Source organism: Lissotriton vulgaris, chromosome 1_1 (genome assembly GCF_964263255.1).
Source record: "Lissotriton vulgaris chromosome 1_1, aLisVul1.2, whole genome shotgun sequence".
NCBI classification, from domain to species: domain Eukaryota; kingdom Metazoa; phylum Chordata; class Amphibia; order Caudata; family Salamandridae; genus Lissotriton; species Lissotriton vulgaris.
This window is the reverse complement of record NC_141685.1, coordinates 769,376,175-769,401,634: the sequence shown is the minus strand read 5'-3', so window position 1 is coordinate 769,401,634 and position 25,460 is coordinate 769,376,175. Positions and strand designations below refer to the sequence as shown.

The window sequence follows — 25,460 nt, the reverse complement described above, 5'->3', positions numbered from 1 at the left end:
TTCTCATGCATGAACCATCCACATAAAGTGTCAGGTCTGGATTTGTCAATGGGACATCTGTTAAGTCTCGTCTAGGCTTAGTTACTGCATTAATTATTTCTATACAATCATGCGGAGCTGGATCTGTCATAACTGTAGGTAACAGTGTTGCTGGGTTCAGGATGCTGCAACGTCTGATTTCTATGTGTGGCTGGAATAGTGTTAATTCATAACCTGTCAGTCGTGCTATAGTTAAGTGTTGAGTCTGGGTTCTGTTTAACAAAACCTCTACAGAATGTGGTACTTGAACTGTTAACTGATGACCTAAAACAATTGAATCACTTTGTCTTATTGCTAACGCTGTTGCTGCTACTGACTTTAAGCACGCAGGGAGTGCTTGAGCTACTGAATCCAATGTACTAGAAAAATAAGCACAAGGCTTATGTGAACCTGCTTGGTCTTGAGTGAGGACAGACAACGCTGTGCCATCACGTTCTGTAACAAAAAGTGTAAACGGTTTGCTGTAACATGGTGTCGCTAAAACTGGTGCTTGGCATAAAACTTTCTTTAATTCTTCAAAAGCTTGTGTGTGTTCCTGAGTCCAAGGGAGGACAGTCGAAGTCGCTGCCTCCTGTGTCGTTAACTGGATGAGTGGTTTAGCTAGAAATGCATACTGGGGAATCCATTGTCTGCAGTACGAGGTGAGGCCTATGAAGGCCCGCACTTCCTTTTGTGTCTTGGGTTGCGGCATGTTCACAATTAACTGAATGCGATCGGGAGTGAGCTGTCTCCCCACTTTGGACAGCAAGTGACCCAAGTACACAACTTGCTGAACACAGAATTGTAGCTTCGAAGGAGACACCTTGTGTCCCTTGTCGGCCAGGAAATGTAAAACTGTCAGTGATGCTTTTTCACATTCGGGCTCACTTCGTGCGGTGATCAGCAGATCATCGACGTATTGTAGTAAAGCGGTGTTAACTGGCATTTGAATACAATCTAGTTGTCTTTTCAGTGCTTGACTATAGATGCTGGGGCTTTCTGTGAATCCTTGAGGTGCGCGCGAAAATTTGAAACTGCGTCCATTTAAACAGAATCCGAAGAGATATTGGCTCTCTGGATCAATAGGCACGCTGAAGAAGGCGTTCTTGAGATCAATTACAGTAAAGAACGTTGCTTCTGAATCAATAGCAGTCAAGAGAGATGATATATCGGGGACCACAGGATACTGTGGGATAATGCATTTATTCAATTCTCGAAGATCAATCACCAGCCGATATACTGGCGGTGCATTGGGATCAGTACGTTTAAGAATCGGAATGATGGGTGAGTTACAGATATTGGAGTCGGTCTCGACGACCACTCCTTGGGCAATGAGCTCTTCAATGATTTTCAGTAAAGCCGCTACAGCATCGGGTGGTAACTTGTATTGTCTGATTCTGGGTAATACAACACCTGCCTTGAGGGTAACGCGGTATGGTGTAATGTGCATACATCCTACATCAGTTGGGCCTTTTGCCCACAAGTAATCAGGTACATTTTTCAATCTGACGTCAAACTCACGAAGGACGTAATGACCCTTGAAATCCCGCAGAAAGAGTCTAACCCCCTCCGGGGAGCAGCATATTATAGCTCCTAGAGCCTTCAGTGTTTTAATTCCTAACAGATTTTCCGGACATGATTTTGTTAGCAACAGGTCTGTAACGCGTGATAATGGACCCACAGCCAGGGGAACTGGTTCTGATACTTCATTTACAATAGGTTGTCCTGAAAAACCAAGGGAAACATTTTGTGAGCCTGAGAGGGGTGCCCCTGGAACTTCGTCATGACTTATTGTAGTGCGACTTGCCCCTGTGTCAATTAAAAACTTTCTATCTTTCCCCAATACTTGACTGTGTACATAAGGACCTTCTTGATCTACAGGAATCTCGATAAGAGGCAAGCCACCTTCCCTCTCTAGGCTGTTTCATGTATATCGGGAATATTCGGGGTAAGCAGACTGGGCATACTGGTACATCTGTTGTGAGACTTGCTGAGTTGCAGCAATGGGCTGTGGCTGTGGTACTGCTACGGTCTGTGCTGTCTGTGCAGATGCATGCATGGGCTGTGTATTCTGTGTAGACTGATGCTGGTTATGGTCTTGTCTAGGCGGATGCGGTCTCTCTTTAGTTTTACCTGTCGCTATGTTATGTTTCAGAACTGCACATTCGTGTACGTAGTGACCTGGCTGCTTGCAATAATTGCATGTCCCTTTAACAGGAGCTGCAGCGTGACTTGTCTGGGTCGTACCTTTCCTGTGACTGTCGGATGGGACCGTCTGGGCTACTAACATTTTCATTTTCGTGTCTTTCATGCGCTTCTGTTCCTGATCTTGTTCTTCCCTAATTCTATTCTGGTGATATTGTAACATTTGTAACATCTGGGATGGCGTATTTGCTTGCCATGTACTCTCGACTTTATACACTCTATTTTTAACTAACGGTAGGGAATTCTCGACTAACTTTGATACAAAAAGATGTGGGTACGACTCGCTACTTGGCTGGAGGCCACTATTGATAATAAAACATTTCTCGAATCTTGAATAAAAGTCGCTAGTATCTTCATCATGTTTCTGTTTACAGGACGAGATTGCATCCCAATCCTCCTTTCTAGTTGTCAATAATCTGGGCAGGACCTGTACTATCAAACCTGGTAATGCTTTAGTTTTGTCCCCAAGGCCTAACCCTGGAACCCGTTTTTTCTCTTCGTCTTCTATTTCTGCCCAGGCAATCTTTGTGTCTCCCACCTCCCATTCCTTTTCCTTTAATTTCTCGAATATACCCGTAGGCAATAATACTTTCAACATTTTCATGATATCATCATATGTGTAGTCCCCCATTAATAACATGTCTTTAAGCTCTCTATGGAAACCTGCAGGGTCTTTATCATGGCATGGTACTAATTTCTTCATTTCTAACAGTTCTAATTTAGTCAGAGGCGTGTGCACATACACGCGTTTCAAAACCTTGTCCTCACCCATAACAGGGTGTACTTCTCGTAAGGGGTTCTGACTTTCAATACCACCCCCGCACTGCATATGGTACATTTTCCTTTCTGGAGGTGGGGCGGGGACATATTCAGGACTTACAAAGGTATCATATCTGCGTCGTTGTTCTAGAATTATTTGAACTAATTTAGTGCTTAGGCCTCTCCATCTATCCATCAGTAGTGCTTCTAGTGTCTCATGTAAGGGACCTGGATCGGAATAATGTTTTCTGTACTTAATGAGAAGGTGCTGAATCATATATACCCCTGCTAATTTCTGTTCGTCGGGGGAGAGGTTCAGAAATGTCTGTGCTACGGTGTCATCATTATATATGTCTGCATTTTCGGCCCATGATACCGCTGATCGGGCTAATTCTTGTTCATCCATAGAATTGAGTACATGGTACCCCACTCGATCTCGAAGCCGTTTATCAGTTTCCTGGAACTGATGCTCAGCAGAATTCGGATTCGTTAAGGCAGAGAAGAAAACTCTCTTGCTTTCTGGACGGATACCCTTCCTAAGATAAGTTCCCTTACCTACATATGCTATAGTGCTTGTAGTCGGTTCTAGTTCTTCAGATTCTTCTTCCTCCTCGGAGGGAGCCTTTTCTTTCTCTTTCTCGTGTACTGCTATCACTGCTTTCTTAATCTTTTTATACATGGCCTCTATGCAATTTTGTCTGTCATGTTTTCCATCAGCTATATTTTGACCCCACTTGTTCAATGCATCTAATTCACTCTGATCTGTTCCGGGCCTGTCTCGTTCTCTTATTAGACAATTTATGAAAAATCGTAGTATCAGTGCTTGCATGTTAACTTTCTGTTTCTCCAGGGCATCCTTAATACTGTCGGGGTCCTTTCCCGTTTGAACGAACTCATATATTCTATCTAGGCGCTCCTTCATTCCTGCATAACATAACAAACTATCAGTAGCAGATCTTAACCGTAAAGACGCTAATATCATTAAGTCGTCCTGTCCAGGTTCTGGATCATATCTACAAACTGACATATTTTCTTTTAGTGCATCAAGACGGGATGAATTAGAAGAACGGGGGGATCTGTGCGTAAGAGGACTCTGCATACCTCTGAGATTTAATCTGTGAGTCGGTGGCGGGGTCTGGAGACCCGCGGTCGCACCTCCTGAAGCGGAAACTTGGGCATTATCTCTGTGTGTAGTCAGTATCTGAATTTGTCTTTTAGTAGGATCTGATTGAAGTGGTTTCGGCAGATCAGTTTTAGGTGAGGGAAGTGGCGGAGCTGGCGGAACGGAACTAGTCTTTTTCGGTGTCGGCTGAGAGTGATCTTGGGGGGCAGTACCACCCCCGGCCCTGTCAGTAGGCAGGGCACGAACAGGCAGATTGGTGTAAGCTGGCGCTACATCTTCGAGATATGAATTTAGGAATATGTCTTTAGTAGTCTTATGCATTACTTTAGTTGGAACTAATGGTGACGGCAAATTTTTCGGTATTTCTGAAATGGCGTCAGGGGTACCATCGGCCAAAAGATACATGTTGTTCACTTTGCCATTTTGGATACGATCTATTTGTTCTACTTTTACTCGAATTCCCTCAGTAACTAATTCGTTTTCTTGGGCCTTTTCTGATTCTTTAAGCCTGTCTTCTCTACGGAGTGCTCTATCAGCACGCTTACGTGATTCCTTACGCCAAAATTCTATGGCGTCTTTCTGAGATTGTCTAGCTTTCTTTTTCCGTAATATTTCTTCTACCTTTATGATGCACTCGGCATCCCATGTTCCGTTAACTGGCCATCGGTATCTTTCCTCTAGGTGCTTGGTATAATCTGTCCATAACTCTAGATACAAGATGGCGTCTATGCCATGCTTATTATACATGAAATTACCTGGAGTGTCCCTAGGGGGGATTGGAATCTCTTCCTCTAACATCCCTTTCCTAGTTCCTATCTGCTTTAATTTGTTAAAAAACGGCATTGTGCCTACTTGATACTGAAATGCTTGATCCTTAATACTTAATTTCGCCTGTAACTATTTAAACAAAAAAACACAATAATGCACAAAAACAATCACATTCATACCACGACATTAATCACATGAAACATTTAAAGACATAGCTAACTTCCCCCTACTCTGAATGTACCGCTCAACGATACAGATACACTGCTGTAACAGTGCAGAAATTCGGAATACTTTATATACTGCTAAACAGTACAGATACACTGCCTAAAAACAGTGCAGACCGGACTTGCGTACCCAAACCCGTCTAGATACGACCCAGCAATGGTACTCACCGGGAAGCACGGAAAACAGAAGGCCTCGGAAAACTCGACTGGACTCGACTCGGAACTTCGGAAAACTTCGGAAAACTTCGGAAAACTGGTGGGCCTCTTCACACCTCGGACCTTGCTTCCTTCGGCTGGGCTCTGGTCGGGATCCTCCGCACTCCTCACCGCCTCGTCTGGGCACTGATCGCAGTCTTCGTCACCTCCGTGTGTCAGAGGGGGATGCAGGAAATCCTGCCAGTACACGTGTGGTCCGTCTAACTGATGGCAGGGGACACGGATTGCAACGCACCTTCCGGCGCGTGAGGTGGGGGAGGGGTCCCTATTCGGGCGCCAAAATGATGTAAATAATTAATTTACTCTCTTAATTTCTATGCAGATAAGTACTTAATCAATAATAACTCAATCGAAATGAAGGAAAACAGAGTCCGTGGTGTAAGAGTTTCTAAGGGTTTTATTCCTCATAAAGGAATCAGGATATCATGTTCTGACCACCACACAGGATGTCAGAAGGGATAGATGAGCGCGCCGTCGTTTATTGACAATACATAGCTTATATACTTGATTTACATCATAATGTTCAATGTAAGAGGCGTAACAGCTGAGAGAAGACAAGATAACAGTATACACGTGGTGCTAGTACATCATCAAGAGGCGTAAACTAGGCGTGAACTAGGGTGTGTGCTAGAAACGTCACTGATAGGTGACGCAAGTGGGTGGCACCAAGGGGTGGTGCTAACAGAATGTTGCAATGTCAGCAGAAATCGGAAGCTTGGATGCGCGCGCAGCTGCATGACGTGTGATAGACGGGGTGCAGGGGACTTGACATTTACACTGGCGGAAAGAGACAGAAGTCTGGCATGTCAGATCAACTTGTGCTTCTATCATATCTGATATCTGATGTTTAGGAACTAAGCTATCTGGGCAGAAAGGTCTCTAGAGCAGAAGCTATTCTATACTTGCTGTGAGTGCGTGTATAAGCGCCTGAGTGTCTGTATGAGAAGCGTGGGGGCATGGGGCCTTCCATGGAAGCATGGCAACAGAGGCTATGAATTACTTGCATAAAGACAGGTCGGCCCTTTAGCCCTGTAGCTGAGGAAGGATGTTTACTGAAGCTAGCAGGCTGGAATGTATCTTCGGGGAGGAAAACAGATAACTCGAAGATTATAGTCAATCTTGGCAGGCAGCAGGCTGAGCTGAGCACGGAGGGCCGCGCTAGAAGTAAGTCAGAGTTCACGGGTACGGGGGCTGCTTGGGCAGAGGCCCTCGCAGTCAGAAGCCAGAAAAGAGGCTCGGTGGCAGAGATTCAGGGCCTACTTTCAGCCAGGCTGAAAAACGTAGGAGTACACTTCAAAAAGACGTTGGCATAGCATACTTAGGAACGGACCATCAAACCCATTCATGGTGGGTCTGAAAGAGGACAAGTTAACGTTGGACGCAAATGTATTTGCGTCTTCATAGCTGGTACAGGAGGGAAGTTACATGCACTTTTAACTCGTACATGGAGTCGGTGGGGTACTCGCTAGGGAACACAACATGACCATAAAATTTATATTACCTCAGAGTACAGACATCTCCGGGGGAGTGGTTGGTTGAGGAAAGAAAGTAGGTAGAGTGATAGTCTGATTGATATAGAAATCCGAGACCACCTTGGGCAGGAAGTCTGGATGGCTTCTCAGCACCACCCTATTGGCATGAAACACTGTGTAAGGTTCCTTGCAACACAGGCCTGGATCTCGCTCGCCATGCGGGCGGAGGTGATGGCTACCAAAACAGGAGCTTTCCAGGTCAAGTGTTGCAAAGATGCCTTATGGATAGGCTCGAAGGGAGCACCCATCAATTTGGTAAGTACGATGTTAAGCTACCAGGGAGGAGAGGGGGATATTACTGGTGGAAACACTTTAAGCCCCTCTAAGAAATCTTTGACCACAGGCACGAGGAAGAATGAGGTCTGAGAAGGAGACTTCCTATAGGCTGTTCTTGCCGCTAAGTGAAACCTGATGGAGGGGTACTTCAGGCCTGACCTTGCCAAATGTAATAAGTATGGGAGAATCACCTGCTCCTGACCTTGGATTGGATCAAGAGAATTATCCATACACCAAATGTAAAATCTCTTCCACTTGAAAGCATAAGACTTTCTAGTGGAGGGCCTTTTTGCCTCTTTAAGAATGTTCATGCAGTCAGCTGAAAGGTCTAGGTGGCCATATTGGATGACCTCAGGAGCCATTCAGTCAATCGATGGGAAGGAAGGTTGGGGTGAAACACCCTCCCCTCGTCCTTGGTCAGCAAGTCTGGGTGGTAGGGCGGTCTCTGGTGAGGGACCTCCGACAGCTGGTGGAGATCCGGGTACCACCACTGGCGTGGCCACTCCAGGGCTATCAGGATCATCCTGGTGTTGGTCCTGTAGAATTTCTGTATCACCGCCGGGAAAAGAGGCAGGGGAGGAAAAGCGTACAGAAATGTCTGAGACCAGCTGATCAAAAGTGCATTCCCCCATGATCCCTGCTGGGGAAATCTGGACGCAAAGACGGGACATTTTGCGTTTGCCGAGTCTGCGATCAGATCTATGTCTGGTATTCCCCATTGTCGAAACACTTCCTGAGCTACATCTTCGTTGAGCACCCAGTCGTGCGCTTCCATGAATTCTCTGTTTAGGCCGTCCATCTGAACATTCAGGATTCCGAGGAGGTGAACTGCCATGATGGAGAGACCGCTCGCCAGAAGCCAGCGCCAAATGGATTGAGCTTCCAGAGACAGAACTCGTGACCTTGTGCATCCCTGCTTGTTCAGATGGAACATTGTTGTTGTGTTGTCTGTCTGAACTTGAATGTGGTTGCTGCGCAGACAGGTAGAGGGATTTGAGCGCCAGACAGACAGCCCTGAGCTCCAAGAAGTTGATGTAGTAGCTTCTTTCTACTTCGTACCAGAGCCCTTGTACCTGAAGCTGGTCCAAAGGAGCACCCCAGCCGTGCATGGAGGCATCTGTGACCACTGTCTGCAATGGAGGCGACTGATTAAACTGGACTCCCTGCAGAAGATGAGAACGTTTCATCCACCATCTGATGGAGTTTCTGGCACTTTGGTGGAGAGACCTTATCCTCCCAGTGGCCTGATCGGAGACCATTTGTCCTAGAGTGTCTGCTGCAGAGGCCTCTTGTGAAGTCGCGCATTGGGCACAATGTAGATGCATGAGGCCATCGATCCCAGTAGCTGGCTGTAGGGTTATGGGTGTCTAACAAGATGCAGCACTTCAAAAGCACTGATAACCACTCCTCCGGACACACGTTTGCCTCTGCAGAGTCCAAAGAGGCGCTCAGATAGTGTATTCGTTGGGTGGGATAGAGTACTGACTTTTTTTTAGTTGACCTGCAATCCTAAGGAATGCATCAGATTGAGACAGTTAGAGATGGCTCTGAAGCAGAACTGGTGTGGAGCTTTTCAGGAGCCAGTCATCTAGGCAGGGATAGACTAAGATCTTCCGCCTGCGGAGGAAGGCAGCCACCACCGCCTTGCACTCGGAGAATGTCCGTGGGGCGGATTGGCGGCCGAATGGTAGCACTCTATACTGGTAGTGGCGACGGTCTACCTGAAACCGGAGAAATTTCCGATGCTTTACTGAGACCAGTATATGAAAGTAGGGGTCCTGCAGGTCGATGGCACACATCCAGTCTCCCTGGTGAAGGTGTGGAAAGATCTGATGCAGGGCTAACATAAAACATTTTTCTTTTCGGATAAACCTGTTCAGCAGGCATAGGTCGAGACTAGGTCTGTACTCCTTGGCTACTCCTCGTTTTTGGACTAGAAAGTAGCGAGAGTATACTCCCTGATTTCTTCGCAAGGGAGGGACCTCCTCTATTGCCTTTTTCGTGAGAAGGAGAGAAACTTAGTCCTTGAACTGCTTACTTTGAATTCGAGGAAGGCGCTTGAGTTGCGGGAACACTTGCGGAGGAGGAGACTTGAACCTCAGCAAGTAACCATGCTGCACAATACTCCGCACCCATTTGTCCTTTATGGTTTTCCACTCTTCTAGGTGACACTCTACACTCCATCCCACCGGAGTGGCGAACGGTTGTGGAAGAAGCAACGACTCAAGGTTTGGGAGGCTGCTTGGAGGTGGACTGTTGCTTGTTGTTTATTGCCTCTGCCTCTACAAGGGCGTCACTGTTGGAACTGAGATCTTTGCTGAGTCTGGGAGGACCACTGAGGGGTTTGAACCCTCTGTTGGTACGACCATTTGTCGCCCTGGCGGAAGCGCTTCTTAAACTCCTTGCGTTTATCCAGACACACCGCCTTGACAGTGTCCATCTCAGCCTTAATCTTGGTCATCTCTTCATCAGTGTGAGCTTCAAACAGATGAGCCATTGAAAGGGGGGTTTAGGATCTTCTTCGGAGCATAAGGCTTGAGGCCTGTGAGGTGCAGTCAAGCAGAGCGCCGTGAGCAGACTCCATGGGAGTAGCCATGAGCGGCAAGATCGGAAGCATACGCTGCAGCACTTATTAATTGATTGGCTACAAGCCCTCCTTCCTGTAGGATTTCTGAGAAATCCTGCCGGTCTTCTTTGGTAAGCTTCTTGGTGAAACGTGTGAGAGAGTCCCAGAAAGATCTGCCGTATCTGCCGAGAAGGGCAGAGGCACTAGCAACTTTCATGTATGACGCTGAAGTGTTGCACATTTTCCTCCCATACGAGTCCATTTGTTTACTATCCTTCTCAGGAGGCACCGAGGATGAGGTGGAAGCGGAGTGGGATTTCATGGTTGCCGCCATGATGACTGAATCAGCTGGTGGATCAGTCCTGAGGAACAAGGGGTCCTCTGCTGGAGCCTTGCATTTTTTGGAGATTCTGGATGGTACAGAACCCACCGTCGCAGGAGTAAGAAAGGTGGCAATAGCCGGTTCCAGGAATCCAGGCACCAGAGGTAGCAGCAGTCTAGGAGCTGTTCGGTGATGCAGGGTATCAAAGATGCCAGACGTGGGAACCACCGGGTATGCAAAGAGATGTTAAGTTTCTTTGCCCCCTACCCAGAACATCTGTAAATGTAGAGATGTCATCTATGGGTGACTGCTGTGAAGGCGGTGTGGAGGAGAAGGTCTGAGAGTAGTCCCGGACCGTCGATCTTGAAGACTAAGACCATGTAGGAGACCTTGTGCGCCTTCTCTTATGGGGCCTGTCGTGATGGCGACTGACGACCCCTGGACCTAGACTGACATCTGGAAGGAGATCTTGGCCTGGCAGGAGATCTTGGCCTGGCAGGAGATCTTGGCCTGGCAGGAGATCTTGGACTCCTAGGGGGGGGGACTTTGAAGGTTTGGCCGGAGTGCTAGTCCTTGGACCAGATGGTGACTACGTGCGGGAGTAATCGGAGTCTGGACTACTGCGACCACCAGATACAGCACCTTGTAGGCGGCAAGGAGACAAACTGCGGGATTTCCCCTCTGCAGATTTGGGGGATACTTCTGGAAAGATCTCCACAATATGCAGTCCAGGAGACGATGACCGGTCCCCTGACGTTACTCTGAACCCGGGATCTGACTGCCTCAGGGACTCCGCAATACCTGTGATCTCTTCTTTCGACGTAGAGTGCTTCGACGTTTATGTATGAGTGACCATCGGCGTCGGGTGAGATCTCGATGGTCTTGACATCGATCATTCACGAGTAGGAGATGACGGAGACCTTCGGAATAGAGTTGGTGATCGACGGCGATCTGCCATGACGCCGTGTCGACGGCGATCTGCCATGACGCCGTGTCGACGGCGATCTGCCATGACGCCGTGTCGACGGCGATCTGCCACGGCGCCGTGTCGATGGCGATCTGCCACGTCGTCGTGTCGATGGCGATCTGCCACGTCGTCGTGTCGATGGCGATCTGCCACGGCGTGTCGATGTCGACCCTCCATGGTGCCGGATCGAAGTCTATCTCCTCGACGTAAAGTGGTGGGATCTCAACGATCCTTTCGATGGCGGCACACCAGCCGGTGGCGATATGACAGCAGTCAGTACTCTCGTTGCTGACCCCTCGACGGCGGTGGAGAGTAACTCGACGTCGTCGGAAGCCTCGGCGGAGACTTGGTCCTATCAGCAGCCACAAAATTCGAGCCCGAAGTGTGGTGTCTCGACGCCGACTTATTTGGATGCGGCAGAGATTCAACGTCGAGATGGTGTTCCTGAAGAGTGTCTGGGCCTCTTTGACGGAGAGAGGTGGGGAATCTCTTATTCCTTCCTCTTCCTGGGATCAGGAGAAGTGGAACGTGGACGTTTTTGGCCTTGCTTGTTGGAAGACGATATCCTGGGGCCTCCAAGGCCACCCACCTGATTACTCTTGTCCTTTTCCAGCATAGCATGGAGTTTTATCCGTTCTGTCGCGCAAGGTTCGCCTGGAGAACTAATCACAATGGAGGCACTGGTCAGGATTGTGTGTGGATGGAAAGCACACAATACACTCCGAGTGTGGATCTGCCAGTGCCATTTTCTTGTCACAGGAAGGACACTTCCTGAATAAAGCTGGCATTCTGACTGGGAAAAAAGAAAATCAGTGGAAGTCCACAGAAACAGTAGCGGTAGCCTTTAGAAACCAGAAAAAGTCATTTTCTGAAAAATTCTCTTCAAAAAACAGTTTGTCAAAAAACTGACGAGCTCAAGCTCCAGGATTCTCTCAGAAGGAGCCAGAAAAAACAACTGACCTAACTGTCACCTGTGGTGCATCATGGTAGCAGGAGGTCGCCTACAGCTCTTAAAGGCACGGTACCCCTACTCTAATGCCTTAAAGGCAAGGTGTCAGTTTTCTTTGTTTCTTTATACTCTGCTGCAGCCTACTGGCAAATGCCTGCAATTACAGGTTTTTCCATGGCAATAAAGCATTGTTGAATGGCAAATGTTGACAGACAGATATATTCACTGAAAAAATCATAGGTTTCACACCAGTTATAGTTAGCTGGAAATTTTACTGATATAAAACCATTGAAATTCCCACGTTATATAGTTAGTTGGGCTCACTATAACTTGCGCGCCTGCAATGCACTGCTGATTACGTCTCATATGACATCACTCATGACATGGTCAGTGACATCACTCATGACATCACTGATGACACCATCCAGTGTATGTGCGTCTTTCTGAAAAATAAATATGTTTTGTATATGTAAAGTACGATGGAGGAATACATGTTTAAGTAAGTGTCTTAGTGGATGTTTTTTTAAAAAAAAATTGATTGGTTAACTGGCTTATTAAGTGTATTTTAGTGAGTAATATTTAAATATATGTCTAAGTGTTTCACTTTGTATAAGTGGCTGCATGGGTTGGTGAGTAGCTACATGTGTGTTTATAAGGGTTATTAGATTTTTTTTAGTATCAGTATGAGTGTCTGTATGGTTTGGTGGGGGTATTACTTTGCACATAGATGCATCAATGACTGACTCACTGTTTGTATGTGTTTTTAAGACAGCATATGTGCAGGACTGTATGGGTGGATGAGTGTAGAACAAGTTACTTACCTTCGGTAACGATATATCTGTAAGAAACATTAGTTAGTGTTAGATTCCTTACCTTAGAATATCCCCAGGCGTCAGTCTGGATCCGGAAACTTTTGCGTAGCAGTACCCCTGCGCGTCGGTAGGCGTCGTCTGCAGGCGTCCCCTGCGGCTCCGCGTCCGTCGTCGGCGTCGTGCGCCGTGATGACGTCGCTGGAGTACATAGACGCCGCCTCCGCGCGCTGACGTCAGTTCTTTGCACACAGCATTTCCGCGCCAGGAGACGCAGAGCCATGAGAGAACCAACACTGGTGCCATGTAAAAACTAGGGCCCTGAAAGGGATGACCTTAACCCTAGGTATCAGTTCGCAGAACGGGGAGGATGGGTGGGTTCGGTAAGGAATCTAACACTAACTAATGTTTCTTACAGATATATCGTTACCGAAGGTAAGTAACTTGTTCATCTGAAAGAAACACGTTAGTGTTAGATTCCTTACCTTAGAATACATACCCCAGCAATACCAACCCCGGTGGTGGGTCTGCGAACCAATACAAACTACACCAGAAAGTCCTGGAGGACAGAACGGCCAAAGAAGCCATCCCTCCGGACTTGGCTGTCCAGGCAGTAGTGCCTCGCAAAGGTGTGCAGCGAGGCCCACGTAGCCGCTTGGCAAATGTCCTGCAAGGGGACTCCCCGGCCCAGGGCAGTGGTAGCCGCCGTGGCCCGAGTGGAATGGGCCCTCAGCCCAACAGGAGGCTCCTTCCGAGCCAAAGAGTAGCACGCTTTGATGCAGAGGACGACCCATCGAGAGATGGTTCGTTTACAGACCGCCCGTCCCTTCTTCGCACCCACGTAGCCAACAAACAGTTGGTCATCCACCCGGAACTGACGTGTGCGATCCATGTAAAATGAAAGCGCACGTTTTGGGTCCAGACGATGGAGCCGCTCTTCATCCTTTGAAGGATGCGGAGGCGGGAAGAAGGAAGGGAGGGTGATGGACTGCCCGATGTGAAAGGCCGAAACAACCTTGGGCAGGAAAGAAGGTCTAGTCCTCAGAACCACCTTATCAGGATGAATGGACAGGAAAGGAGGTTGGACAGAAAGAGCCTGGAGCTCACTCACTCTCCTGGCAGAGGTGATGGCAACCAGGAAAGCCGTCTTTAAAGTCAGGAGACGGAGAGGACAAGAATGAAGGGGCTCAAAGGGAGCACACATCAGGAAAGTTAGAACCAGGTTCAAATCCCACTGAGGCATCACAAACGGAACAGGTGGAAACATGTGAGTGATGCCTTTCAAGAATCGAGTTACAATCGGGGATTTGAACAAAGAAGGCTGATCAGGAAGCCTCAAAAAGGCTGAAAGGGCAGAAAGGTAGCCCTTGATAGTGCCCAGAGCAGAGCCCTGCTGGGCAAGAGAAAGAAGAAACAGAAGAACCTCCGAAAGAGGGGCAGAAAGAGGATCCACAGCCTTTGCTGTGCACCATGCCACAAATCTGTTCCACCGACAGGCGTATACCGACTTAGTGGAGGGACGCCTGGCTGCCAGAATAACATCACAGACTTCAGGAGGCAAGTCAAATGGCCTCAACTGCCGCCGCTCAATCTCCAAGCATGGAGGTGGAGACTGGACAGGTTCGGGTGGAGGACCGTCCCCTGCTGCTGCGACAGAAGGTCCTCCTGAAGGGGCAGGCGGATCGGGGGACCGACTGACATGCTGAGTAGCTCGGGATACCAGTACCTTCGAGCCCAGTCCGGAGCCACAAGGATAACTTGGGCCCGATCGCGCCTGATCTTCTTCAGCACTCTGGGCAGAAGTGGTATAGGCGGAAAGGCGTATAACAGACCGCAACTCCACTCGCGCCGAAAGGCGTCGCCGTGCGAGTGCCGTCTTGGAAACTCCAACGCGCAGAACTGATGACATTGCGCGTTCTCTTCGGTGGCGAATAGATCTAACCAAGGCTCTCCCCATTGCAGAAAGATGCCTTGCGCCACGTCCGAGTTCAGACGCCATTCGTGATCCATCGAGCACCGACGGCTGAGTTCGTCCGCCCTGGCGTTCAAAGAACCTGCCAGGTGTTGAACCGTCAGAGTCACGCCCTGACGTTCCAGCCATTGCCAGAGGCGCAGAGCCTCCTGGCAAAGGGTCCACGACCCCACACCGCCCTGTTTGTTGCAGTACCACATGGCGGTGGTGTTGTCGGTGAACACCTGCACCACACTCCCGTTGACAAAGGGGAGGAATGCCTTCAGTGCCAGACGAATCGCCCGCAGCTCCAACAGGTTGATATGGAGCCGGGACTCCGCCGGAGACCAGATGCCTCTGATCTCTGCCTCTCCCAAGTGGCCACCCCAGCCCTGGAGGGACGCGTCCGTCACGACAACGTGCTCCGGTTGGGGAAGGGAGAGGGACTTGCCCCTGACCCAATCGCGGTCCGTAAGCCACCACTGCAGTTGTCTCGCAGTGCCCTCCGAGATCAAGACGTGGTCGGACAAGTTGCCCTGATGCTGGGCCCACTGAAACTTCAGGTCCCACTGCAGAGCCCGCATCCGCCACCGAGCGTGATGCACCAGAAGGATGCAGGAAGCCATCAGTCCCAGCAGCCGCAGCGTCAACCTGACCGAAACCCGGGATAGCGGCTGAAAGATGGGAATCAAAGCCTGAATATCCCGAACCCGCCGTTCTGGAGGATAAACCCGAAACTGCGCCGAGTCCAGAACCGCTCCGATGAAAAGGAGCTTTTGAGAGGGACACAGGTGTGATTTCGGCACATTGATGGAGAACCCCAGGTCGTGCAAGAGGTCTGCCGTCATCTGAAGGTGGTGGACGACTGTCTGGGGCGAGCCCGCCTTCAACAACCAGTCGTCTAGGTAGGGGAAGACTGAAACCCCCAACCTGCGCAGATGGGCTGCGACCACCGCCATCACCTTTGTGAACACCCGTGGGGCGCTGGTAAGGCCGAAGGGAAGCACGATAAACTGAAAATGCTCCTGGCCTACCGTGAACCGCAGGTAACGCCGGTGGGCCGGCAGGACGGGGATGTGAAAATAGGCGTCCTGCAAGTCCAACGCTACCATCCAGTCTTGCGGGTCTAGAGCAGCCAAGACCTGAGCTAACGTCAACATCTTGAACTTCTCCTTCCGGAGGAAGCCGTTGACGTTCCTTAGATCCAAGATAGGACGTAGGCCCCCCTTGTCCTTCTTGGGCACCAGAAAGTAGTGGGAATAACAACCACGCCCTACCTCTGGCCCAGGAACGCGCTCGATGGCCCCCTTGGCCAAGAGGGCCGTAACTTCCTCCTGCAGAAGTGTCAAGTGGTCCCCCGACACACGGTGGTTCTGCGGTGGCATGGCTGGAGGAGAGGTCTCGAAGGGGAGGGAGTAGCCCCTTCGGACGATTTGCAGCACCCACCTGTCCGAAGTGATCGTGCGCCAGTGAGCGTGGTGATGGCGAACCCTGCCACCCACTGGCGTCACATGGGGCCGAAAGCACGGACTAGGAGGATTTTGGGGTAGATGCTGCGGGGGAAGGTGTGGTCTGACCCCGCCGTTGTCCCCGACCGCCACCACGGCGGTTTCCACGGCCGCCACCGCGTTGGAAGGATTGTTGCGGCGCGTGGCTGGCAGCACGTGTGGGGGCGCCCCTTCCTTGGCCACGAAAGTGACGAAACGAACCCGGTTGCTGACGCTGGGTCGAGAGACCCAAGGACTTGGCCGTGACCCTGGAGTCCTTGAAGCGTTCCAGCGCGTGGTCCGCTTTGTCACCGAACAGGTGACAGCCATCAAACGGCATGTCCATCAGGGTATTCTGGACATCAGCCGAAAAATTGGCGGATCTCAGCCAGGCGTGGCGACGAATCGCCACCGTCGTAGACATAGCCCTGCCCAGCGAGTCGGTCGTATCAAGACCACACCGAATTGAATATTTCGCTGCATCTCGGCCCTCAGCCACAGCCTGACCGAGCTTTGCCCGCACCTCCATGGGGCATTCTGGCAGCAGCTCCGCGACCGTATCCCACACAGAGTGGGTGTAGCGGCCCAAGAGGCAGGCGGTGTTGCAAGACCGCAGGCCCAAACTAATGGGCGAGAAGACCTTTTTGCCAAACTGGTCATACCTCTTGGATTCCCGGTCGGGCGGGGCCGACGGGAATGCGGACTGGGAGGTCGAGGCCTGGATCACCAGACTCTCAGGAGTGGGGTGGGTAGACAGGTACTTGGGGTCGTCCGGACAAGGACGGTGGCGCCTGGCCACGTTCCGATCAACAGGCGCACCTGAAGCGGGCCTGGACCACGTGCCCAACAGAACGTCAGACAAGGCTTCATTAAACGGCAGCAGTGGCTCCAGTGGGCATGACTGCGGTTTGAAGACCTCGGTGAGGATGTTAGGCCTCACGGCCGCGACGGGGAGCTCAAGGTGTAAGGCCTTGGCAGCCCTCATCAGCACCACAGAATAGGCAGCTCCCTCCACCGATGCCACGGTTGGAGGAGAGATCAAACCAGGGTTAGGAGAGTCGTCCAAACCACTGGCATCCCCCAAGTCACCTGTCCAGTCCGGGTCATACTGGCACTCGCGAGCCAGAGGGTCCTCGGACCCCTCCCAACCTTCACCGTACTCCTCATCCTCTCCGTATTCGGAGTCAATGATGAAGACCGGCTCCTCGGGGTTCATGGGCCCCATCGGCGCCGGGACCGGTGTCGTGCGACGCCCGTCCGGCGCCGCGTCCGGCGTCGGAGAAGGTAAGGGGACGGCGCCGCCCGGAGCCGGCGTCGGAACCCTACCGCCGGCCGGAACCGGCAGCGGAGAACCGGCGCCGCGCGGGGGCGGCGTCGGGGGTAACCCCGATGGCAACGGCGCCGGGGAGGCCGGAAGACCAGCCGGCGCCGATCCCGAAGGCCCCTGCGGCGCCGTGGTCGGAGCCGTCGGCGGCACCGGGGCCGGAGCACCCGACGGCGCCGAGGCAGGGACACCCGAACCGCTAGGGCCCCCAGACGGTAGCACTGGGCCCGAAGGCGCCGTAGGCCCCGTCGGAGAAGCGAGCGCCCTCATGGCCATGAGGAACGCCTCGATCTCCTCAGGCGTCGCGCCATGCCCAGGGACCGGAGGGTATGAGGCAGGCCGCGCCGGCGACTCTCGCGGAGCCGCGGGGTTGGGGTCACCCGAGCCCCCGGCCGCATCGCGCGAGCGTCGGGGGTACGATGACGACGCCCCGACTTCTTGTGCTTCTTACCTGACGAGCCTGACGAGTGGTGTCGACTTCCGGAGCGCCCGGCGCGGCTCCGCGACCGCTCCCTCGAACGCTCTCTCGACCTCCGGCCGGACCGGGACCGCTCCCGGTCCCGACGTGGGGCCGACACCCGGAGCTCCAGTAGCTTGCGGGACCGCTCCCGCCTAGCCTTGTTGGTAAGGGCCCGGCAGTCGACGCAGGAGTCCACGTCGTGGTCAGGGCCCAGACACCGGAGGCAGAGGCGGTGATGGTCTGTGACCGACATCGTGCGCTCACAGTCATCGCAATTCTTAAACCCAGGCATCCTATCAGGCACAGTAGAGGAAAAAACAATCGAAAAACTTGGTCAAAGACCGGAGTACTGCTCTTCAGATCTGCGTCCACTGGCGCGGAAAAAAGAAGAACTGACGTCAGCGCGCGGAGGCGGCGTCTATGTACTCCAGCGACGTCATCACGGCGCACGACGCCGACGACGGACGCGGAGCCGCAGGGGACGCCTGCAGACGACGCCTACCGACGCGCAGGGGTACTGCTACGCAAAAGTTTCCGGATCCAGACTGACGCCTGGGGATATTCTAAGGTAAGGAATCTAACACTAACGTGTTTCTTTCAGATTATGTGTATTAGTGAGTGAATGACTGTCTCACTAGTGTCTTTCAGTAACTACATATGTTTTAATCTAGTATAAGTGAGTATTGATGTATATAAGTGAGTATATGTGAGAGATTGAAAGAGTTCCAGTTTAAATAAGTGTTTCTATAAGTGATTGTTTGAGTATGTGTAAGTTTCCTTAGAAGTAAGGTGGTAGTGTGCGTATAGCTGTATATGCAAATAAATGGATGTTCAATAGTTTATTTGCATGTGTGAGTATGTGTGCGAGTAACTTTTGGATGACTGTCGGCGTGTAACAGGATGTACAAGTGTATCACTACATATGATGAGTGAGTATATGTATGAGTGACTATATAGAACTGTTGGTGACTGAGTGGATGTGTATATAGATGGTGGAATTACTGAATTGGTTGTAACTGGTCTGGGAATCTCCATTTTTTTGAAAATGTTAGTTTCTATTTTTGAATATGTGTTTCAAGGGTTACATTACACTGAAAGGAGGTCGGTCACTGTCACAAGGATGGTGTCGAGTGATGTCATGAGTGATGTCACTGACCATGTCATGAGTGATGTCACTGACCATGTCATGAGTGATGTCACTGACCATGTCATGAGTGATGTAATATGTGACGTCATCAGCAGTGCATTGCAGGCGCGCAAGTTATAGTGAGTCCAACTAACTATAACGTGGGAATTTCAATGGTTTTATGTCAGTAAAATTTCCAGCTAACTATAACTGGTGTGAAACCTATGGTTTTTTCAGTGAATTTCATAGGTTTTTTAAATGCTAATTCCTAACTATAAATGGTGTGAAACCTCTTTCTTTCAGTGAATTTCATAGGTTTTTTAAATGCTAATTCCTAACTATATATAGGGCCTCAAACCTACGTTTTTTTCAGTGAATTACAAAGGTTTTTAAATAGCAAATTTCTATAGGTATGAAATGTAATATTTTTTATAATGAATCCTATATTGTATATTTATGTAATTCTATTTTTGTATGTATATTCTTTTTTTTGCCCTGGAGCGCTCCCGGTGCGCGTCCCGGTGAGCGCACCGGTAAGCGCAGTCTTGCTGCGCGCGTCCAGGGCGTGTACCGGTGAGCGTCCCGTTAGCGCTTTTGCCGCGAACTAAAACATCATCGTGACGTATCACGTAGCCGCGTGATACGCATGGCGTAAGCGCACCCGGAAGCACTCTTGTGCATACGATCGCGCTACGTAACCATCTGACGAGCTTACGCGACGCGCCCCTGGGCACGTACCTTAAGCGCGTCGGGTCATGTGACCGAAAAATAACACTTTATTGGTTCAGGACAGTTTTGGTTTCCAAATGATGAAAGCCCTGGACATGTGACCTGAAAATAACACTTTCGTTTGGTTCAGGACAGTTTTTTTTTCCTAATGATGAAAGCCCCCACCTTTTTCCCTCATTCTCACTTTGTTCTTTGAGTGAGGAAGACCTGTTTTCATTCATTGAGAAATGGCTACAGTAGCAGCAGCAGGAGCATCTGCACCACCACCACAAGGACCACCACAACACTACATTGGTGGTGAAGAAGGGGGAGGAGGAGGAGAGGACGTTCCTTCCTGAAGACAACCCCCCTTACAAACCGAGAGAGCACATTGTGTGGGAGTTTGTCAAATTCCCAAGAGGCCAGAAGAAAGTCAATGCGGCAAAAGTGACTTGTCTGATCTGTGGCTGTGAACTTTCCAGGGGGAACCCTACAAAAAAAAGATTCTTTTGGTAATTACACCATGATTCGCCACATGCAACGCAAGCATCCTAACAACTATTCTGCGGCAGAGGTGAGAGAACTGTCCAGAAACCTTTGCCAATCTTCTTCCAGAACCTCAACAAGCAAAGAACCCACTCCATCGGGTCCAGAGGCAAGGGAGATGGTCCCAAACATCCAAACCAAGTTTGGATGTTTTAAAATTGTATCTATTGTGGGACTACAATTACATATGGCGAAAAAAGTATAAACCTAATCAACCGTGAAGGAGATAACCATATCTGCAGAAAAAAACCGTAATTTTTTTCCTGATTTTTTTTGCTCCAGTTGAGCCGTTTACAATTCCCTGTTTTTTGTTTTCCCCATAAAAATTACAAAAAAATATAAAAAACTTTTCATAAGAGCCAAAAAAAGTAAAAAATGTTTAAAAAAACTAAAAAAATATTAAACAAAAAGAATAAAAAAACACAGTTTAGAACTACCTCAAATTTATAAAAAAAAATGCTTCATTTTTAAAAAAATCTGTCATTCTTTTTTCCCACGGTACGCTCCCCGGTGCGCGTACCAAGCGTTCCACCGCGCAAATCGAAAAAATATATATTTTTTCTGTTTTTGCCCCGCGTGGCCATTGTATGGCCCCCACATCAAAGCTAGGGGGTCAGGGGGTCTACCCTGCCCCCTTTTGGTCATTTCCCCTTTGTTTTTGCCACCTCTTGTGTCTCGATCCTACCGAGACACAAGATGGCGGCCGCTCCGGACTGTTTGGAATGTTGACAGACACCCGAGAGCCAATCAGCTTTCCGCGCGCGAACTCGCATAGCACGCTGGTGCGCGCCCAGGTGCGGGTTTATAGATATATTTTTTTGAAGCTAAATTACTCAAAATCCACTGGAGCACATAGAGACATAGCAAAGGCACATCGGGCTACCAGTCCCTACAATTTTGCCAAGTTTGGTGGAAATCCATTCAGCCGTTCGGGCTAAAAGTGAGTTCGACCGCCCTATGGAAATTAACATGGGGAAAACATGTTTTGGGACCCCCTTTTATCTCGGCCCCCGCTTGACTACTCCCCCCCCAAACTTTTAGGGAAGGAGCGGAGGCGCAAAAGTTATTCCCAATAGAATGTTGCGAATTCCCTATACAAAATAATCCTAACTATAACTACCTACTGGTGACCGCCAGTAGTTGTGTGTACACACACACACACACACACACACGGGCGGGGATTATTCATAGATTAGGACTATTGATGAGTATCCCCTGGATGATAATCTACGAGATATACTGGAGAACCAAAGTTAAAAGTAAATACTTTTTTCTCCAGCAATTGTCCTTCATAAATTCACGTTAGAATAATGATTAACAAGGCAATTGATTATATGAGACACGGGCAGGGCCACTAGAAAAGTGTGGCAAAGGAGCACCAAATCATGCAGCAGTGTTGTCTAAATTATGCAGCCAAAAAGAGACAAATTATGCAGCATAATATGGGACACATTTTGACACTATTACTTCATTATTTTTACACAAAATACCTGCCTGGGCCAGGATTTCACATCATCCGTATCAGTTTAACAAACAAAAACCTGAAATAGGCAAATGTAAAATGCCCAGTTTACTTTTGCGAAGGCCCTTCTACTGTGTGTAAACAAGTCGCGACAACTTTTAGTAACTTTCAAAACTATTTAAGTAGAATTCTTTTGGGGAACATGCAGCAGATGAATTGTGTGTCAAATGCGATAAATCCCCAATTATGCATAATTCCAGTGGCCCTGGGCACAGGTGGAAATGAAGCTTACTTTAACCATGTCCATGCTACAGCAATTCCTCCTCTGTGCTGCAGATTCATGATTTTCATTGTTCATGACGAGCTCAGCTCGTCATGAGCACACAAGCAGTGTACTGCATGACGAGCTGAGCTCGTCATGGAAGGGGTTAATTAAATAGGATGCGCAGCAGTGCCTGTCCCGCTGCAGTTGTTTGGAAAAGGTGAGGAAGGAAGATCAAGTTACTGCTTTACATATGCTCAGTAGGGACACTCCAGCAAGAGTGCAGTAGTGACACTCATGCTTCTTTTTGACTGCGCCCCTACTCTGTGGCAGAAAGGGCACCAATCTTTGGCATGGCAGGAGAAAAGAGCTGTGATGCATTATGCTGTGCCATGATTTGAGTTTTCACATGAAACAAACAAGACTTGCGGAAGTCCTTTTTCTTTTTAAATCAATACAAAACTTTATACATTGTTCAAGGTCTAAAGAATGAACTAGTAGTAGTAGTAGTAGTAGTAGTAGTAAGCAGTTTTATAAAGCGCATGGTTACCCGGAGGCATCCCAGCGCTGCAGTAGAGTCCGGCTCAAGAGGGAGAATGGAAGACAAATGGTCACTTGGGGAAAAGGTTTTCAAGAACTTCCGGAAATGCAGATGACAGGGTTCCATGTTCAATTTAGAAGGAAGGGCGTTCCACAGTGAAGCCGCGTTAACCGAAAAACGGGGGCCTCCTGTGCGAGTCTTCTTGAATCTTGTCACTCTCGCAAGGCTCTTTCAGAAGCCATAGATAGCTGAGGGAAACCAGTTAGTAAATTAATTGTTCAAATTTGATACCTTGGGTAGAATGCCTGATTTGTAGACAGAGTAACTTTGTTGTGGTCAAGTTTTAGGTTAGCTTTATTGAAAAACGCTTGATTTTCACGGATTTATTTTGTTGATTTTATCAATAATATGATATTAGTCTCAGAGCATCGAAGAGACATTTTATGTATAGACTATAAAGGTCCTTTGTCAAGTGCTTCTACCACCATTTTGAGTTTTTCTGCCATTGCCCCATAGACATCGGCTTGGAAACTTCTTACTAGAAGGAAGGTACGAATAAGACTAGAACTGAATTTCTGTAGTACCAGGATTATAGCCCCCAAATGTAGTTAAATACCATAGCTCTGTGAACGAAAACTACATGCCCTATGCTGGAGTAGTTCGTACCAGTTCCCACTCTCGGCAGTCCATGTTTTTTCTGGTTAAGGCATCAGACACTGTGTCCTGTAATCCTGGCACTTAGTCCTCTGTTTTCTTGTTTGATTTTGGTGCGGTCTCTTGTGCCTGCTATCTGCAATAGTTTGATGAATTTCAATGACAATCGGAATGGGACAGAAAATACGTCCTGACACCAAAATAAAGTGCGGGACCCATCAGTGAACTAGAAAGCAAAATAAAATCCCAATGTTTGTAAATTGTAAAGACGCACTGTAAACGTTTTTTTGCCAGGAAAAAAACATGGATTTGACATTTCTGCAGGCAATGTGTTTCAACCTAAGGAAAATCAAATGTAGAACTGTGCCAGCAGACTATAAAATAGGCTCACAAGCAGCCTAAAAACGGTCCACAAACTGACCTGTCCGACCAAACCGTAAGCTACTGCCTGATTGCCCTATAGGCCAGTCAGGTCTGGTTTTCAAGGAGGCTTCCCAGAAAGTCTGGTATTTCAGCTTCTATCCCATCATTTGTGAGTTTGCTGGCCCCCTCGGTTTGTGCTGGTGTCTTACTCCAGACTCTGGTCTCCCATAATGAACAGCAGATCGATTTTGGAGATCTCTGCCTGTAGGAATTAAATTTAGTAAAAGATCCAAGTTGCAATGTGTTTTTCTGGCAGTACTACTGCGTCCTGTACCAATAGTCGTGTTTCCTTTGTACCCTCCTAGAGATCTGTCCATGTCTATCTTTATTTTGTATAGCTCTGGCTAGACCCAGAGGTATCAGAGCGTTTTATAAGAGAAAGGCATATACCAATGGAACAGTGGATACATACAAAATACAATAAGGGACATGCCTTCAAGCAGTCATCCACAGGTTTACTGAACAAATGTTGGCTGATGTAAGGCATATCCTATACTCAATTGGTCTGCCAGACAAAAGCGTGTACTAGTCACCAACCAAATCTTTTAAAGTCTGCTTGCTTTGCTATTTGTCAAAAGCAGATGTTAGAAGCATCAAGCAGTGCATCTACAGGGGTGGGTCACTGCAGCCTCCAACTGATGGGACAGGACCCCACAGCAGGTTCCAAATTCTAGCTGTCTAGGGGCCCCACTGGGCACTGAATAAAGAAGGTAAAGATGAGACATGAGAAGGGACTGGTCCGGTGCTGGCCTTCTTCTCTATCTGTGAAGGTAATGAAGAAGTTCCTGTAACTAGATGGTGATGTGCTTCCAATGAGCAGCAGGGAATGGGGTGAACCCGCGAGTCCTGGATTGCCTTAGTCCATCATGTAGGTCTAGACAGTCAGTGTGGCCTTAGTTCTTTTACTGTAGAAGAGCCACCCCCCAAACACCCCATTCTCACCCCCACCCCACTAGTAGGTGCAGTTCTGCTCTTCTCAAAGAAAAGAAATTTGAAAATGTCTTCCCGACCAGGTCTAGAGGAGACTGGAAATGAAGCAGGGGGAACAGATTGTAGCACTTTCAGTTGTCTGGACTGTGTTGGTCCACAGGGCCCTTCGTTGATGTACTGATGCAACTTAAGAAAGTACAAAGGGCACCACTACATACACTAACCTGGTGATCAAAATTATACATTCAGCTAACAAGGAAATTTTGAGTTTACGGTTCAAATTCTCCTCTAATCTAGAGTAGACACTTCCTGCTGTTGTCTTTCAAAACTTTTGACCATGAGATAGATTCCTTGGAGTGGATACAATAGTTCATTGAGTCACAAGAATATCTGTGTTCATATTTGATGTACAATAGTATAACTGCATAATGTATGCAACTGTGGAAAAAAGGATTGATTAATAAATAAAATGGGATAATATCTACAAGCTCTAACAGTAATTATAAAAGGTTTGACACCTCGTAAAAATGTTTTATAAAAATGTATGTGCACATTTTTGATGACAGCCAAAAACCTCATGGATAAGGGCCCGCCAGCCCCATCAACAGCTTGTAACTCACGTTTCCTCTTCAGGCTGGTCTGGCTTGGATGCCCATCCTGAACCGTCTTTCGGGACTATGCTCACGTTGGGATCATTGCCTTTGTGCTCCTTTTTAATGCTGGGCAGATTTGCGGGCGGGGGCATGCGTCGTGACACAGCCACTTTTCCCAAAGACTGCAACCCATGGCGTGCGGCAACTGTAAAGAAACAATATTGAGGACCTTAACATGACTTCTACCGGCAACTTACAA

At 48.7% G+C, this 25,460-nt stretch overlaps 1 protein-coding gene across 3 annotated transcripts in view; it reads right to left on the bottom strand.

Annotated features, from left to right (window-relative positions):
• PRRC2C (proline rich coiled-coil 2C) overlaps nucleotides 1–25,460 on the bottom strand; it is a 1,200,196-nt gene that overhangs the window by 1,084,670 nt on the left and 90,066 nt on the right. For all 3 annotated transcript variants that reach the window (XM_086955980.1, XM_086955997.1, XM_086955989.1), the window contains exon 3: nucleotides 25,229–25,406. In XM_086955980.1, the coding sequence (XP_086812106.1) occupies nucleotides 25,229–25,406 (178 nt within the window). The remainder of the gene's footprint in view (nucleotides 1–25,228; nucleotides 25,407–25,460) is intronic.